Source organism: Giraffa tippelskirchi, chromosome 1 (assembly GCF_054371585.1).
Source record: "Giraffa tippelskirchi isolate mGirTip1 chromosome 1, T2T-mGirTip1v1.2.pri, whole genome shotgun sequence".
NCBI lineage: Eukaryota > Metazoa > Chordata > Mammalia > Artiodactyla > Giraffidae > Giraffa > Giraffa tippelskirchi.
Window position 1 is genome coordinate 199499566 of NC_137275.1, and position 18404 is coordinate 199517969.

Here is an 18404-nt window from a genome sequence, read left to right on the forward strand (position 1 = left end):
GACTGTCTGGGTTTCTTGGACTTGGGTGGCTATTTCCTTTCCCATTTTAGGGAAGTTTTCAACTATTATCTCCTCAAGTATTTTCTCATGGTCTTTCTTTTTGTCTTCTTCTTCTGAGACTTCTATGATTCGAATGTTGGGGCGTTTAACATTGTCCCAGAGGTCTCTGAGGTTGTCCTCATTTCTTTTAATTCTTTTTGTTTTTTCCTCTCTGCTTCATTTATTTCTACCTTTCTGTCTTCTACCTCACTTATCCTATCTTTTGCCTCCGTTATTCTACTGTTGGTTCCCTCCAGAGTGTTTTTGATCTCATTTATTGCATTATTCATTATATATTGACTCTATTTTATTTCTTCTAGGTCCTTGTTAAACATTTCTTGCATCTTCTCAATCCTTGTCTCCAGGCTATTTATCTGTAACTCCATTTTGTTTTCAAGATTTTGGATCATTTTCACTATCATTATTCGGAATTCTTTATCAGGTATATTCCCTATCTCTTCCTCTTTTGTTTGGTTTGGTGGGCATTTATCCTGTTCCTTTACCTGTTGAGTATTTCTCTGCCTTTTCATCTTCTTTATATTGCTGTGTTTGGGGTGGCCTTGCCGTATTCTGGCAGTTTGTGGTTCCTCTTTATTGTGGAGGTTCCTCTTTATTGTGGAGGTTCCTCACTGTGGGTGGGGTTGGACGGATGGCTTGTCAAGGTTTAATGGCTAGGGAAGCTTGTGTCGGTGTTCTGGTGGGTGGAGCTGGATTTTTTTCTCTCTGGATTTCAATGAAGTGTCCAGTAGTGAGTTTTGAGATGTCAATGGATTTGGTGTGACTTTGGGCAGCCTGTATATTGAACCTCAGGGCTATGTTCCTGTGTTGCTGGAGAATTTGTGTGGTATGTCTTGCTCTGGAACATGTTGGCCCTTGGGTGGCGCTTGGTTTCAGTGTAGGGATGGAGGCTATTGATGAGCTCCTATCGATTAATGTTCCCTGGAGTCAGGAGTTCTCTGGTGTTCTCAGGATTTGGACTTAAGCCTCCTGCCTCTGGTTTTCAGTCTTATTCTTACAGAAGCCTGAAGACTTCTCCATCTATACAGCACTGATGATAAAACATCTAGGTTAATGATGAAAAGCTTCTCCACAGTGAGGGACACCCAGAGAGGTACACAGAGTTACATGGAGAAGAGAAGTGGGAGGAGGGAGATAGAGTTGACCAGGAGGAGAAGACGGGGAATCAAAAGGGGAGAGAGCAAGCTAGCCAGTAATCACTTCCCTATGTGCTCTCCACAGTCTGGATCCCTCAGATATGTTCACGTACTTACACAGAGAATAGAAGAGGGAGGAAGGAGACAGAGGTGGCGAGGAGGATAAAAGGGGGAATCAAAAGGAGAGAGACAGATCCAGCCAGTAATCAGTTCCCTAAGTGTTAGCCAGACATCCTGGAATGTGAAGTCAAGTGGACCTTAGAAAGCATCACTACGAACAAAGCTAGTGGAGGTGATGGAATTCCAGTTGAGCTATTTCAAATCCTGAAAGATGATGCTGTGAAAGTGCTGCACTCAATATGCCAGCAAATTTGGAAAACACAGCAGTGGCCACAGGACTGTAAAAGGTCAGTTTTCGTTTCAACCCCAAAGAAAGGCAATGCCAAAGAATGCTCAAACTACCACACAATTGCACTCATCTCACATGCTAGTAAAGTAATGCTCAAAATTCTCCAAGCCAGGCTTCAGCAATACATGAACCGTGAACTTCCAGATGTTCAAGGTGGTTTTAGAAAAGGCAGAAGAACCAGAGATCAAATTCCCAATATCTGCTGGATCGTCAAAAAAGCAAGATAGTTCCAGAAAAACATCTATTTCTGCTTTATTGACTATGCCAAAGCCTTTGACTGTGTGGATCACAACAAACTGTGGAAAATTCTGAAAGAGATGGGAATACCAGACCATCTGATCTGTCTCTTGAGAAACTTGTATGCAGGTCAGGAAGCAACAGTTACAACTGGACATGGAACAACAGACTGGTTCCAAATAGGAAAAGGAGTACGTCAAGGCTGTATATTGTCACCCTGCTTATTTAATTTATATGCAGAGTACATCATGAGAAATGCTGGGCTGGAAGAAACACAAGCTGGAATTAAGATTGCTGGGAGAAATATCAATAACCTCAGATATGCGGATGACACCACCCTTATGGCAGAAAGTGAAGAAGAACGAAAGACCCTCTTGATGAAAGTGAAAAAGGAGAGTGAAAAAGTTGGCCTAATGCTCAACGTTCAGAAAACTAAGATCATGGCATCTGGTCCCATCACTTCATGGGAAATAGATGGGGAAACAGTAGAAACAGTGTCAGACTTTATTTTTGGGGGCTCCAAAATCACTGCTGATGGTGATTGCAGCCATGAAATTAAAAGACGCTTACTCCTTGGAAGGAAGGTTATGGCCAACCTATATAGCATATTTAAAAGCAGAGACATTACTTTGCCCACAAAGGTCCGTCTAGTCAAGGCTATGGTTTTTCCAGTGGTCATGTATGGATGTGAGAGTTGGACGGTGAAGAAAGCTGAGCGCCACAGAATTGATGCTTTTGAACTGTGGTGTTGGAGAAGACTCTTGAGAGTCCCTTGGACTGCAAGCAGATCCAATCAATCCATCCTAAAGAAGATCAGTCCTGGGTGTTCATTGGAAGGACTGATGTTGAAGCTGAAACTCCAATACTTTGGCCACCTCATGCGAAGAGTTGACTCATTGGAAAAGACCCTAATGCTGGGTAGGACTGGGGGCAGGAGGAGAAGGGGACGACTGAGGATGACATGGTTGGATGGCATCACTGACTTGATGGACATGGGTTTGGGTAAACTCCGGGAGTTGGTGATGGACAGGGAGGCCTGGCGTGCTGCAACTCATGGGGTCACAAAGAGTCGGACACGACTGAGTGACTGAACCGAACTGAAGTGTTCTCTACAGCCTGGAACACACACAAAGAGATTCACAGAGTTGGGTAGAGAGAGGAAGGGGGAGGGAGGAGATAGAGCCGACCTGGTGGAGAAGAAGGAGAGTCAAAAGGGGGAGAGAGCAATCAAGCCAGTAATCTCACTCCCAAGAAAAATGGGTACTGAAGACTGGGTTCTTAAAGGTACAAAATTGATAACAAATACCAAAAAGCAAACATTAAAAATCTAGAGTAGAGGTTAGATTGTATGTCAAAAATACAATATTAGAAAAACAAAACAAAGTCACAAAAAGTATAATATATATATATATATATACACGAAGTTTGCTTTAAAAATAGTGTCCTTTTTTTTGGAAGTTAGGTTATAAATAGTAGGTATAAATAGTAGGTTTTGCAATAGTAGGTTATAAAAATGAAAATTAAAGGAGTAATAGAGGACTTCAAAATAAAAAAAATTTTTAATATTAAAAAGTGGTAATAGTAAAAATATATCTAGGACTTTCTCTGGAGATGTTGCGGACAGGGTGGGGTCAGTTCATTTTCAGATAGTTCCTTGATCTGGCTTATACTTCTCAAGATCTATAGGCCCCTTCCTATGTAGTCGGTGCTAACTACAGGGTTTTAATCTATTGCACCTGTCACTTCCAAAGCGGTTCCTTCTGTTTATTTTAGCTTATTCTGTTGGCTGCTCTCGTCAGTGTCCAATTTCCACCCTGACACAAGGGGGTGGTAGTGGTCACTTTTTTTAGGCTCACTTGTTCAGTCGTGCTGTGGGGAGGGAGGAACACTGGAAACAAATATCACTGGCATGTGTTGGGAGTGCTCGCACTGTCTCGGCCACACTGGGTTTGGCCCCACTCACGGCATGTGTGCTTTCCCAGTCTACACTGCTCAGGCTCTAGGTTGCTTTGCTGGGAACTGTCTGAGGCGGGCCCTGCATTGCCTGCACTTCCCAGGTCTCAGCTGCTCAGGTGCAGGTTCTCGGGTACTCCAAAAAGGCGCAGACTTGTTGGGCCTGCGTTTTGTGCACTTCCCAGGTCTGAGCAGCTCAGGTGACTAGGTGCTTGGCGAGCACAGTCGCCCCCAGTTGGAGGCTGCATCTTATCGCCTCCCCCCATCCCAGCCGCTTGGTTTTCTGGGTGTACAATGGGCGTGCCTTCTCAGGTGTGCCATGTGTCTCTTCTGGGGAGCAGATCTCTGGCTGCGACCCTCCCAGCGGATGTCAACCATCCAGAATCCCAAGAAGTCTTGGTTAGCAATAAAGCCTGCTTGCAGTTTGGTATAGGATGCCTCTCTGAGGCCATGATTGCCCCCTTCCTGATTTGGCTGCTCTCGCCTGCCTGCCTCTGGTGGGGGATGGGCTGGTCTGCAGCCAGCTATCTCTGCTCAGTCCTTTGTTCCGTGAGCGGACCTGGCAGTGTCTTAGGTTAGGACTTTTCGTGGGATAGCTATCCCACAATCTGGGTTGTTATCTCAAGTTAGTTCCCTCCGATTGCCCTCGGGGCATTCAGGCTGGGTCCTTACCCTAAGCAATGCAGCCGGCGTCTCCCTGTGCAGCCCCCGCTTGCTAGTGGCAGATGCGAGAGTCTGGGCTGCTACTCTGCTGGGAGTTGCCGTTAGGCACGTAATCTGTGGGTTTTAATTATTTATTTATTTATTTTTTCCTCCCGGTTATGTTGCCCTCTGAGATGCCAAGGCTTGCCACAGACTCACCGGTGAGAGTGTTTCCTGTTTGGAAACTTCTCTCTTTTTTAAGACTCCCTTCCAGGGATGGATCTCCATCCCTATCTCTTTTGTCTCTCTTTTTATCTTTTATATTTTGGCCCAGCTCCTTTTGAAGACAATGGGCTGCCTTTCTGGGTGCCTGATGTCCTCTGCCAGCATTCAGAAGTTGTTTTGTGGAACTTGCTCAGCATTCAAATGTTCTTTCGATGAATTGTGGGGGAGAAAGTAGTCTCCCCATCCTATTCCTCTGCCATCTTAGGACCCCAGAGATCTCTCTTGATGCCATGCTGTATCAGCCTTGGGAAGGGGTGATATGATCAAAGTGAAACTGCTGCTCTTGCCCTTCTAATGTGGTCCCCCCTTTTTTTTGTCTTTGGTCCAAGGAGAGTGCTTTAGTCTTACCTCTGGGTTCTGGAATTTTCACAAAGGTATCTTGTCTCTGGATAGTTGCTAGTCAGTCTTCCTCTAAGGAGGACTGAGGTCAGGGACCACCAACTCTTCCATCTTGCTGAGGTCACTCAAAATTACTTTTTTTTATTGCCATATTGTGGCCTGTGGGATCTCGGTTCCCCTACCAGGGACTGAATCCAGGCCAAGGGAGTGAACGCATCCACTAAGCCACCAGTGAACTCCCCAAATTACATCTTAAATGTAACCAGCCCTTACTAAAACTCATCTATTCCTTCAATTATGAACATGGGCAACAAATATTCAAATTGTCAGAGTACCTATCACTCTGTCACAAATAGAAATCATAAATATTCTCATGTATCACATACGAGTAGTTATGAGTATTTAAAAATATTGCTTGGCTCATCTCTACTTTGAAATTATGACAGTTTATATATCTCACAGGAGATCTGGGTATCTCATGTATTAGTAAAGTATCACATTTACTTCTATACCACAAATTATTTTTAAAAATACTTCATTCCTTTCTTTTAGGACATTTGGTTTTCATTGTAATCCTATTATGCTTTATGCATGTAAAAACTTCATCAAGAAGGACCATCAAGTTGCCAAAGTTACCCACTACACCAAACACATTCAGAAGCTAAGACACAAAGATGAATTTCATTGTAATAAGTATATCAAACTTGAGTGACATCGCTCAGTAATATTGCTCTTCACATTTCCCTACTTTTTTGGTTTAAAATACAACATGCTTATTTCATATAATGGGTTAATTTTGATTAACAAATGCCAATAAGAAACTTAAAGGAGGCAATGCTAATTAGCTGTGGTGATTTGTGAAAAAAATAAAAGATACTAACTTTTCACGAAAAGCTTGTCTGCTCAATGGTCCACAGGCATTCAGGGGGCCTTTGGTTTACTTGCATTAAACAGTCCTTCCACAGCAGCCACCTGAAAGCCATGTCTGATTTGGGAAGTAAAAGATGCTAGGTCTCCCATAATTAAATTTCACAAGTAGTCTTAATAGGACTCACCAGATAGAGTGAAATTAATTAAAGTAGGATTGCCAGATAATTGGGTAGGGAAGATTTAACTCTCAGAAAACTATCCCCTCCAAAATAAAAATTTTTCCCATGGATTTAAAGAATAATCCTGTAGATAAAATTAAACATAAATCATATATCAAACCTGACCAAACCATTTAGCTTCCTAGAAACAATATACTTGGCTTTCCAGCGATTGAGGGTATTGACTTAAGCTCTGAGAACTTCCAAGCCACAAACTGGAGAACATTCAGAAATAAGCAAGAGTTTATATGGTGGAAAATGCTGTTATATAAACAAAATGTAACATTGTCCCTTAAATAAATAATTAACCATTGTAAATGTAAATAATATGAAAAGGAGGTGGAGCTAGAGGGAAGATGGTGGGGTTAGGAAGGACCAGGAATCTATCTCCCTATCCAGACAAGAATTATGCTGGCAGAATCTGGCTGATGTAACTATTTTGGAGTCTATTGAAGAGTTGCTATTCCTGGAGAAGGGTTGGTCCTATAAATTGAAGTTGATTTCAGTCAATTTCAGCTTTAAGCACCATAGCAGTTACTCATCTCACACACCTTCAACCTTGTTGCAGACAACCATGAACATGTCCCTGAAGCAGTTTTCATTTGGCTTGACTACTGCTTCTGATGACAGAAGTGTGGACACAGAGGCAGGATGCCATTCTTGCAAGCCCCTCTTTATCTGGCTGAAGCAACTTCAAGAGGATGTGTAAGTCCAGCATTTCTTTTTCTCCCTTAATTTTTCTTTTTTTTTCTTTCATTTTTGGGAGCCAGACATTTAAGAAGTAGGGCATTCTAAAGCAATCACATACGTTAAGGGAACTTAGAAAGTCATAAATACCCAGGGAGGTAAGTAGCCTTTAAAAACACAATTGAAGGGGGAAACTAACATTTCTATAATAATAGGGAGACTTTAGTACCTCACTAATGAACAGTACAACCAGACAGAAGATACATAAGTAAATAGAGAACTTGAACAACACAATAAACCACCTAGATCTAACATATGCAGAACACTGTATCCAAAGCCCAATGTGACATTTTCCAGAAGAGATTATATGTTAGGCCACAAATTAAGCCTCAGCAGATTTAAAAAGATAGATATCATACAAAACCTCTTCTACAATCACAACAGGATAAAGTTATACCAAAATCATGGGATACAATGAAAACAGTGCTAAGGGGGGAGTTTATAGCTAAACAATATGAAAAGATTGGAAAACTTCATTAAAAAGGCTAAACCAGACTTATTTTAAAAATTGTATTCATTTTTTCCCAAGAAAAAAATATTAATAATATGAAAACAAATGACCAGTGTATTGGTTAGAAACATCATTCATGTACTCCTTCCTTTGATAAATCTTTATTATTGATAAGTAGGTGTAATGTGCCCATGCTTAAAGAAGTCCACACTTAGATGTTGTTCAGAGCTAAGTATTGTACGTGTCAGCAGCTGTCGTGCACTCTTTCATGCACAGAAGCTACTCTTTGCTCTTTAAGATTACACAGAAAAAGCAGATGTATAGGAAACATTGCTTGACAGCCTGAAGCGGTAGAGCAAGCAGACCAGCAAAAACACCTGTCATGATCCCCAGGATCCCAAAAACCCCTGGCACCAGTGGCAAGACGGTGCCACCACCCCCGCCTCAGCATCGTATTGTTATCTACCCTGGATTGTTCTCTGTGAAATCGGGAAGAATTAGAAATCCCAGAGGCTTCTAATCCTCAATAGCCATTACAGATTTTTGATCTGGGAAGTTGCTCAAACCTTGTAGCCTGGCTTGAATTTCCAGTGTGGTACTAGCAGGGCTTTACAGGAGGTCCCTGAAGTCTACCTGGTTTGCCTGTTTGGAGACATCAGCCTCTGTGCTGTCTGTGCCAGAAAGGCAACCTTCATGTCCAGGACCTGCTAGCTACAAAGGGGCTTCCATGGGACAAACACTTGGCTTGTGGACTCAGGATAAGATATTGCTCAGCCTCCTACAGAGATTAGACATTGGGTTTTGCTTTTTCCAAGGATAAGTCACCAAAACACTTGCTGTAAACTGAAAAACAAAGGCCCGAAACCCTCACTTCCATTTAAAATATGTGGATATAAAGCATTAGTTCAGGGAATAAAATTTCACAATTGATGGCCACTTAGTGGCTTCAGTTGCATGCTTAAGTATGATTGCATCTTTTCAAATAATTTTCTGTATTTATTTTCCTGTATCTTGTGACTACTGTTTGTTTCTGCGCTGTTCCAATAATTTTGACATGAAAATGTTATACTATCAAGTAAAAAACCACTTTGTCTCATCACTCCATTTGATTTCATCTCACCTATTGCTGAAGCATTTACAGGTATAGTCATGCCTTCACCACTGATGATTGTAAGTTTCCCTTAGGAATATGGAGGGGCCTCTGAGAATTGAGTTCAAAATTTTTTTCCTATTAAAATTTTTTTAATTGGAGTATGTTGCTTTACAATGTTGTTAATTTCTTTTTTTTTTTAACTTTACCATGTTGTATTTGTTTTGCCATACATTGACATGAATCCACCATGTTTTCCCCTTCCAGAAGGGTGTACATGTTTTCCCCTTCCAGAAGCCCCCTCCCACCTCCTTCCCCATCCCATCCCTCAGGGTCATCCCGGTGCACCAGCCCCGAGCACCCTGTATCATGCATCGAACTGTTAATTTCTAATGTACAACAAAGTATATCAGCTTTGTATGTCAACCCAAGTGACATACATCCCCTCCCTCGGGAACCTCCCTCCCGCCTCCCCATCCCATCCCTCTAGGTCATCACAGAGCACCGAGCAGAGTTTCCTGTGCTATACAGCAGGTTCCCACTAGCTAACTGTTTTACACATGGTAGTGTATGTCACTCTACTCTCCAAATTTGTCTCATCAAGCTCAATCTTATCTCAAGGTCCTTCTCAAAATTCTCCACTGACCTTGAAGATGAGTCCTCAAACTCTGGCCCAAGTCATGCCCCCCAGAACTCTATAACCTGGCAGGAGGCTATCTACTACTTGAAATGGTGTCTTTTAAAGGTTCTGACATAAGCTCTGGTAAAGACCGCAAAATTTCATGCCTTCAAATCACCTCAGTTCAGTTCAGTTCAGTCGCTCAGTCGTGTCCGACTCTCTGCGACCCCATGAATTGCAGCACGCCAGGCCTCTCTGTCCATCACCAACTCCCGGAGTCTACCCAAACCCATGTTCATCGAGTCGGTGATGCCATCCAACCATCTCATCCTCTGTCGTCCCCTTCTCCTCCCGCCCCCAATCCTACCCAGCATTAGGGTCTTTTCCAATGAGTCAACCCTTCGCATGAGGTGGCCAAAGTATTGGACCTTCAGCTTCAACATCAGACCTTCCAATGAACACCCAGGATTGATCTCTTTTAGGATGGATTGATTGGATCTCCTTGCAGTCCAAGAAACTCTCAAGAGTCTTCTCCAACACCACAGTTCAAAAGCATCAATTCTGCAGCGCTCAGCTTTCTTCACCGTCCAACTCTCACATCCATACATGACCACTGGAAAAACCATAGTCTTGACTAGACGGACTTTTGTTGGCAAAGTAATGTCTCTGCTTTTAAACATGCTATCTAGGTTGGCCATAACCTTCCTTCCAAGGAGTAAGCGTCTTTTAATTTCATGGCTGCAGTCACCATCAGCAGTGATTCTGGAGCCCAAAAAAAGTAAAGTCTGACACTGTTTCCACTGTTTCCCCATCTATTTCCCATGGAGTGATGGGACCAGATGCCATGATCTTAGTTTTCTGAACGTTGAGCTTTAAGCCAACTTTTTCACTCTCCTCCTTCACCTTCATCAAGAGGCTCTTTAGTTCTTCTTCACTTTCTGCCATAAGGGTGGTGTCATCTGCATATCTGAGGTTATTGATATTTCTCCTGGCAATCTTGATTCCAGCTTGTGTTTCTTCCAGCCCAGCGTTTCTCATGATGTACTCTGCATATAAGTTAAATAAGCAAGGTGACAATATACAGCCTTGACGGACTCCTTTTCCTATTTGGAACCAGTCTGTTGTTCCATGTCCAGTTCTGACTGTTGCTTCCTGACCTGCATACAGGTTTCTCAAGAAACAGGTCAGATGGTCTGGTATTCCCATCTCTTTCAGAATTTTCCACAGTTTATTGTGATCCACACAGTCAAAGGCTTTGACGTAGTCAATAAAGCAGAAATAGATGTTTTTCTGGAACTCTCTTGCTTTTTCGATGATCCAGCGGATATTGGCAATTTGATCTCTGGTTCCTCTGCCTTTTCTAAAACCAGCTTGAACATCTGGAAGTTCACGGTTCAGGTATTGCTGAAGCCTGGCTTGGAGAATTTTGAGCATTACTTTACTAGCATGTGAGATGAGTGCAATTGTGTGGTAGTTTGAGCATTCTTTGGCATTGCCTTTCTTTGGGATTGGAACGAAGACTGACCTCTTCCAGTCCTGTGGCCACTGCTGAGTTTTCCAAATTTGCTGGCATATCGAGTGCAGCACTTTCACAGCATCACCTTTGAGGATTTGAAATAGCTCAACTGGAATTCCATCACCTCCACTAGCTTTGTTCGTAGTGATGCTTTCTAAGGCCCACTTGACTTCACATTCCAAGATGTCTGGCTCTAGGTGAGTGATCACATCATCGTGATTATCTGTGTCGTGAAGATCTTTTTTGTACAGTTCTTCTGTGTATTCTTGCCACCTCTTCTTAATATCTTCTGCTTCTGTTAGGTCCATACCATTTCTGTCCTTTATCGGGCCTATCTTTGCGTGAAATGTTCCCTTGGTATCTCTAATTTTCTTGAAGAGGTCTCTAGTCTTTCCCAATCTTTTGTTTTCCTCTATTTGTTTGCACTGATCGCTGAGGAAGGCTTTCTTATCTCTCCTTGCTATTCTTTGGAACTCTGCATTCAGATGAGAATATCTTTCCTTTTCTCCTTTGCTTTTCGCTTCTCTTCTCTTCCCAGCTATCTGTAAAGCCTCCTCAGACAGCCATTTTGCTTTTTTGCATTTCTTTTCCATGGGGATTTTCTTGATCCCTGTCTCCTGTACAATGTCACGAACCTCTGTCCTGCTGATCTCTAAATCTTTCGTCAGAGAGGTCACCATGAAGTGATTCCTGTACAGAAGAGAACTCAAGATGCAGTTCCTGTGTTAAAAGGCATTAATGGAATCACCTTCAGTATAGCAGGGAAACAGGCCTTAGGTCACTTAGTGACCATTAGAGGGTGTGTGTATGTATGTTGCTGGTACTATCTTAAAGTGTGACTTCTGTCTAGAATATTTATACATCTGCTCTGTAACTCTTACCCTGGATGCAAGAACTTGTAGCAGAGAACCCAAGTGATAATATTCCACTTTAGTTCAGACTTCTATCAGAGAGAAGCTCTGAGGGGAAGGGGATAGATAGTCACAGGTGGTGATTTTCCTGCTTTTGTGGAAAAGCAATTTCCTGGGAATTGGACACTTAGAAAACATTTTTGGCTGAGGTACACAGGCCAGTGCACAGGTCTGAAGCTTCCAAATTTCAGGAATTGTATCATCAGATTAAAAAGTAATGCCTCAAGAGTATGAGGAACTCCCACCTAAATCAAGGCTTAATCTCCTTTAGGCCTAATGTATTTTTTATTATTATCAGCTATAATCTTGCTTTAAGCTCTGTTTTTAATAATAGTAGTAAAATAGATAACGGTTTGTTGTCGTTCAGTTGCTAAGTCAAGTCCAACTCGTTGCTATCCTATGGACTGCAGCACACCAGACTTCCCTGTCCTTCACCGTCCTTCAGAGTTCGCTCAAACTCATGTCCATTGAGTTGATGATGCCATCCAACCATCTCATCCTCTGTCACACTCTTCTCCTCCTGCCTTCAATCTTTCCCAGCATCAGGGCCTTTTCCCAATGAGTCAGCTCTTTATATTAGGAGGCCAAAGTATTGGAGCTTCAGCATCAGTCCTTCCAATGAATATTCAAGGTTGATTTCCTTTTGGAGTGACTGGTTTGATCTCTTTGCTGTCCAAGGAACTCTCAAGAGTCTTCTCCAGCACCACAATTTGAAAGATAATGGTTAGTTATTACTTATTGATCATTTACTCTGTGCCAGGCATTGTTTAAAATGACTGACATACATTAACTCAGAAAATGCCCTCAAAAAGCATTGTTGGTAATTACCATCATTATGCACCCCTCACAAATGAGAAAACTGAGGGATATAAAGGAGAATTGCCTTGCCCAAGGTCACCCAGCCACATGGAAGGGAGAAGGGAATAAATACACAAGTAGCAAAGCCAGTGAGCCATGTGATGAATTCAGAATCTGAATCTCATAATATGCTGGAGATCCAAAATTCACTTTTATAATCTTTAAAATCAAATATATTGATGTATAATTTATATAAATATGTGGCTCAGATGGTAAACAATCTGCCTGCAATGCAGGAGACTGAGGTTTGATCTCTGTGTTGGGAAGATCCCCTGGAGGAGAGTATAGCAACCCACTCCAGTATTCTTCCCTGGAGAATTCCATGGAGTCTGGCAGGCTACAGTCCATGGGGTTGCAAAGAGTTGGACACGATTAAGCAACTAACATGAACATGCATTTTTTATACCTTTTGATGAGTTTTGAAAATTTATACACCTTTGTAAATACCATCACAATCTGTATAGAACTTTCTGTCATATTAAAACATTCCTTTGTTCCCCTACCAAATTAATCTTCACCCCACACCAGGGCAACAAATGGGCTACTTCCTATCCCTCTAGATTAGACGTCTTTCCTAGAATTTTGCATAAATAGAATCATACAGCTCTACTTTCTTGTTCCTGGCTTCCTTTGCTCAGCCTGATCTTATTATTAATGTTGTTACATGTATTAGTGTAATATTAATAGGTTCTTCATTTTTACTACTGAGTGGTATTCCATTGTTAGGCAACATCACTATTTATACATTTATCTGCTGATGGACATTTTGGTTCTTTCTAACTCGGGGATAGTATGAATAAAGATTCTATGAACATTTTAATACAATTCTTTTTAAAAAACTATTTTATTTTTTACAATAATTTAAGTTTTGCTGGGGGTAAACACCTAGAATTGAAATGGTTGGTTTTAGATAAGGTATCATTACCTTTATAAGGAACTATCAAATGGATTTTTAATGCTATCACATTATACCATTACAGTTTTAATTTACATTTCCCTGATGACTAAAGCTTTGGAATCTTTTCTAGTACTTACTGGCTATCTATGTATCTTCTGCTGTGAAATACCTGTTTTAATCTTATCCTTTTTTCCAATTTAAACTGAGCTGTTTGTATTATTGGGCTTCCCTGGTGGACTCAGATGATAAACAATCCGCCTGCAATGTGGGAGACCTGGGTTCGATCCCTGGGTTAGGAAGATCCCCTGGAGAAGGGAATGGCTATCCACTCCAGTATTCTGGCTTGCAATTATTGCATTACGAACATGGTATATTGTGAATTTCAGTACTTTGACAGATATATCTATTAGAGACATTTTCTCCCAATGTGTGATTTTTTTTTGTTTTCAAAATAAAATCTTGAAAAGCAAACACTTTAAATTTTAATAAACTCCAGCTTATCTTTTTTGCTTTTATGTCTCACACAATTCTTTGTGTTACACCTTAAAAATCTCTCCATGCTTCAAAGCAGTTTCTATGTTTCCCAACAGAAATTTCATACTGTTAGCTATTTTGTTTAGGTTTCTAATTTATTTTGAATAAAACTTTATATTTATTTATATTATGTATATTTATATTATTATATTATATATATTTTATATTATATTATGTATAAATATCAAGGTGCATTTGAAATATATGAATATCTAATTATTTTATCATCATTTCCATATCAAATTACCCAGGAACATATGTCAAAAATCAACTAACAACTCTGAGTTACATTTCAGATCATTAGAGAGCAGGAAAAAGCATTGTTCCAATTCTTAAATAAGAAGATAGCTGGGAAGAGTTTCAATTAACAACTTTTTTTGATGACATCAGATACCTGAGATTACAGGGCAAAAAACTAGTCCAAAGTCTGGAGAGACAGGTAGCTGCAGGGAGAAACAAGAACCCAAGCAGTTGTTTCACTCAGACAGAGAATGGCACACATCATATAAAATGATTGTAAAAAAAAGCTAAATAACACGCAAGATCAGGTAGGTTAGTTCAGAAAAGAGAGAAATTATAGTAAAATTTAAATGCTGGAAATAAAAAAAAAACACAACAAATGAAGAATGCCTAAGGGATGGATTATCAGTATATCTGATATGACTGAGGAAGGATTCAGTGACATTGAAGCGAGGCAGAATACAAACGCATTTATATAAATTTATATGTGTGTAGCCTTCAACACAGTATTTGTATTAGTGACCCTGAGATAATACAAAAGTACACAGAAAACAGGGTTTGTCTTTGTTGAAAAAAGACAGCTTAGTAAAAATGGCCTTTCCTATATGCACATGTCAGGAGGCAACAAAAGAAATGTGGTATAGGATTCCGAATTGTCAGATACTTCCTGTGAAAGGTTTATTTGTTATCAGTATACACGTAAATGATGTACTAATATACATAGCTGATCAGAATGGTTACTAAATAAGGGGTACATAATTCTATTACAATGCTGTAGAGTTCCAGGACACATATAAAACAAACATGGAAGTGGCATGCACATACAAACTGATGTAGACAGCAGAAAACTCAGAAAATATTCACATATATTCAACACTGTGTAGTTTATACCATTTATTTCTTATTCTTAAAAATCTTCTTATTCTAGTAAATGTCCATGAACCAATACTGTTACAGTTCATTAAATGTCTTAATATTACACAAGAAACAACAGTTTTGATTAACATAAAGGCTATTATTAACTTTCTCAAACTGATAAATTTTTCTCTCACAACAAACTCTAAGTGATATTAAACTCTGATGACTCATTAAAAGCTTCGGCACATTCACAGCTCAATTATCAGATATTCAATGAGATCTCATTTTTTGGGCAATGGATTACCTATATATGCAGTGATATTAGATATCTTCTCCTGATACTCACCTGACTGATGAGGAAGAGTTGTGGATAAAAGCTATGGTCATTCAGGATTTGCCAGGGGTTTTTCCTGTGTGATATTTCTGATATACTACACTGAGTTCACCTGTACACAGAAATCATATCCATAGGTTTGACGAGTATACGTCAGTATTAAGTATACTCGAATTTGCAGAAGCTCAGCAAAGAACAAGTCTATTTCCTCATAGCAAAAAGTCTGCACATGCAGGAGAAAATTCCATTCAATATTTATTCTTTGGCCCTGTTTCTTTCTATTTTGTACCCTTTCATCTTCGGTGCATAAGCCCCTTGGTTTTCCTGGGGGTAATATCCACTGCATTCTGACAAGGGACAGGAGAAAACATTAAGAATTTGAGAGATGTATTTAGTAAGACTTGTCATTGATCCCTACATTTCACTATCCAGAGGTTAAAAATATGATTTCAAGTTGGATGACAGTAGTTGAGAAATCTAAGCTAGGTGTGGCATTAGAAAAAGAGGAAATGGTTATTGGTGAACAATGAATATGTCATTATGTCATATATCATATGACATATGTCATATAGTTATTACCCTTGTGTTAGTCAAATTGAGGTTTGACATAGTAGAAGGAGTCCCCACATCCATTACCTTGATTTCTTATCTGTTCTAATATACCCTAAGGTCTCTACCCTTTATGTTATTTTCTGCTTATTGAAAAAACTGGTGTTTGACTAACAGTTATCTCACATTTACTCCATTCCCAATTTTCTCACTATTTGACTTCTCTGATGATGAATGAATTTTGATTTGCTGCGACAAAGTTTTGACATATTCATTACATTCCCAGAGTTCTTCTGCAGTGTGAGTTTTCAAAGGATTGAATGCCTAGAGTATTTCTTGTATTATTTTTAGTTTCTTTACTGGATTGAATTCTCTGATCTACAATGAGGACTACATTCAAGATGAAACTGCCCATATAAAATATATTCCAAGAAATTCTCTCATGTTAAGTTCTCAGATGTTGAGTGAAGCTAGTATCTTGCATAAGAACTTCCAAGTTTTTTTTATATTCATAGGAGTTCTCTCATATGTTTTATTTTGTATTGTGAGACTTTATTTTCAGCTCCGAGTTTTCCCATCTTCATTATATTCATATTTTTATTTCCCTGTATGGGCTTTCTGATGTTCTCTAAGGCTTGATTTTTGACTGAAAGTTTTTCCACATTTATCACATTTGTAGGGTTTCTCTCCAGTGTGAGTTCTCTGATGTACTCTGAGGTTTGATTTCTGGCTGAAAGCTTCACCACAGTGATTACAATTATAGGGTTTCTCTCCTGTATGAGTTCTCTGATGTTTTCTTAGGACTGACTTCTCACTGAAAGATTTGGCACATTCATTACACTCAAAGGGTTTCTCCCCAGTGTGAGTTCTCTGATGTCCTCTAAGATTTGATTTCTGCCTGAAAGTTTTTCCACACTCATCACATTTATAGGGTTTTTCCCCAGTATGAGTTCTGTGATGTACTCTGAGGTTTGACTTCTGGCTAAATGCTTCCCCACAATGATTACATGTATAGGGTTTTTCCCCTGTGTGAATTCTATGATGTCCTCTGAGTTGTGATTTCTGACCAAATGCTTTCCCACACTGATTACATTTATAGGGCTTCTCCCCTGTATGAGTTCTATGATGTTTCCTTAGGCCTGACTTCAGTTTGAAAGCCTTCTCACACGCATCACATTTATATGGTCTTTCCCCTGTGTGAGTCCTCCGATGATTTCTTAGGCCTGACATATGGCTGAAAGATTTTCCACATTCATTACATTCAAAGGGTCTCTCCCCTGTGTGAGTTCTTTGATGTACTATGAGGATTGATTTATAGTTGAAAGATTTCCCACATTCATTACATTCAAAAGGTTTCTCTCCTGTGTGAGTTCTCTGATGTATTCTTAGTCCTGACTTTGCACTGAAAGCTTTCTCACATCCATCGCATTTATAGGGTTTCTCTCCTGTGTGAGTTCTCTCATGTTTTCTTAGACGTGACTTCTCACTGAAAGCTTTCCCACATTGATGACATTCAAAGTGTTTCTCCTCCATGTGACTTTTCTGAGGCTGTGTCAGGCATGAAGTTTTAGTGCAGGATTTTCCACATTCATTACACTCATAGGGTTTCAACATTATTTGAGTTTTCTTATGTACATTGAAAGTTGACTGGTAACCCAATGTTTCTGTACATGTGCCATAGTCAGAGGATTGGTCTGTTGTGTGAATTCTCTGATGCACTGGGAGGGTTGAATTATGGCTGAAATTCTTTCCATATTCAAAGGATTTCACCCCTATATAAAATTTTTCCTGTTCTTTAATGTGTAATTTTTGGCTGAAAGATTTCCCTTGTATGTCAGTTTTTTGAGTGATCCTACTAAAATTACTTTCGTTTTTAGTACATTCATATTTATTAAACTCATAGTGACTCTTCTCCTCTGGATGACTGCTCTGAGAAACTATCAAGGTTGATTTCTCACGTTGGTTTTCCCCAAATTTATTGAATTTATAAGGTTTCATTTTGGGGTGGGTACTCTTAGACATAACAAAGGCAGTCTTTTCAAGAAAATCTTTTCTACATTCATTATCTTCAAAAGCTTGCTGCAAAGTCTGAATTGTCTGATGCTGGATAGCTTTGTCTTTATGTCCAAAGGTTTTCACATTTTTACTATAAACAAAAGAATTCTCTCCAGTATTAGTTCTGCCATCCTTAATACTGAAGAGCCAATTCTCACATACATTAAGCACATAAGTCTTCTTTCTTGAATACTGACAGTGTGGGGCCAGTGAGCCAAGAAGCAAGTAAGTAGACCCTGTAGTGTCAAATTTACAGGGCATTGTTTCTGAAGGAAAAATGCTTATGTCCAGAGAACATGGTTTTCCTGATACTTCTTGCTCTGCAGTCAATGATTTGTTGACGAATAAAACTTGCCTCAAATGTTTGCCTTGGTTTTCTAGGCTCTCCTCTAAGAGTTCCTCAGGTTGGGATTCTTCTAAAAATGAGAAAATGAAAAATATTTTATGATATTTACACACTTATGAAATGAGATTTATATACCTACGCCCCATTATGTGTTTGACTCCTTGGTGTCTGGCTCAGTTTCCCAAAAATAAAGTAATTTCAAGTTTATATTCTCTCTTATTTTGTTGTTAAAAACTTTCAAGTGGAAAAAGA

At 39.8% G+C, this 18404-nt stretch overlaps 1 protein-coding gene across 4 annotated transcripts in view; it reads right to left on the reverse strand.

Annotated features, from left to right (window-relative positions):
• Positions 1-14663: 14663 nt before the first annotated feature.
• Positions 14664-18404, reverse strand: part of LOC145518543 (uncharacterized) — a 34233-nt gene continuing 30492 nt past the window's right edge. For 2 of the 4 annotated variants that reach the window (XM_081523235.1, XM_081523220.1), the window contains one exon: positions 14664-18219. In XM_081523235.1, coding sequence (XP_081379361.1) covers positions 16349-18219 — 1871 coding nt within the window. In that variant the 3' untranslated portion in view covers positions 14664-16348. Of the gene's footprint in view, positions 18223-18404 lie in introns of all 4 variants that reach the window. The other 2 variants (XM_081523227.1, XM_081523217.1) reach the window with 1 other exon arrangement.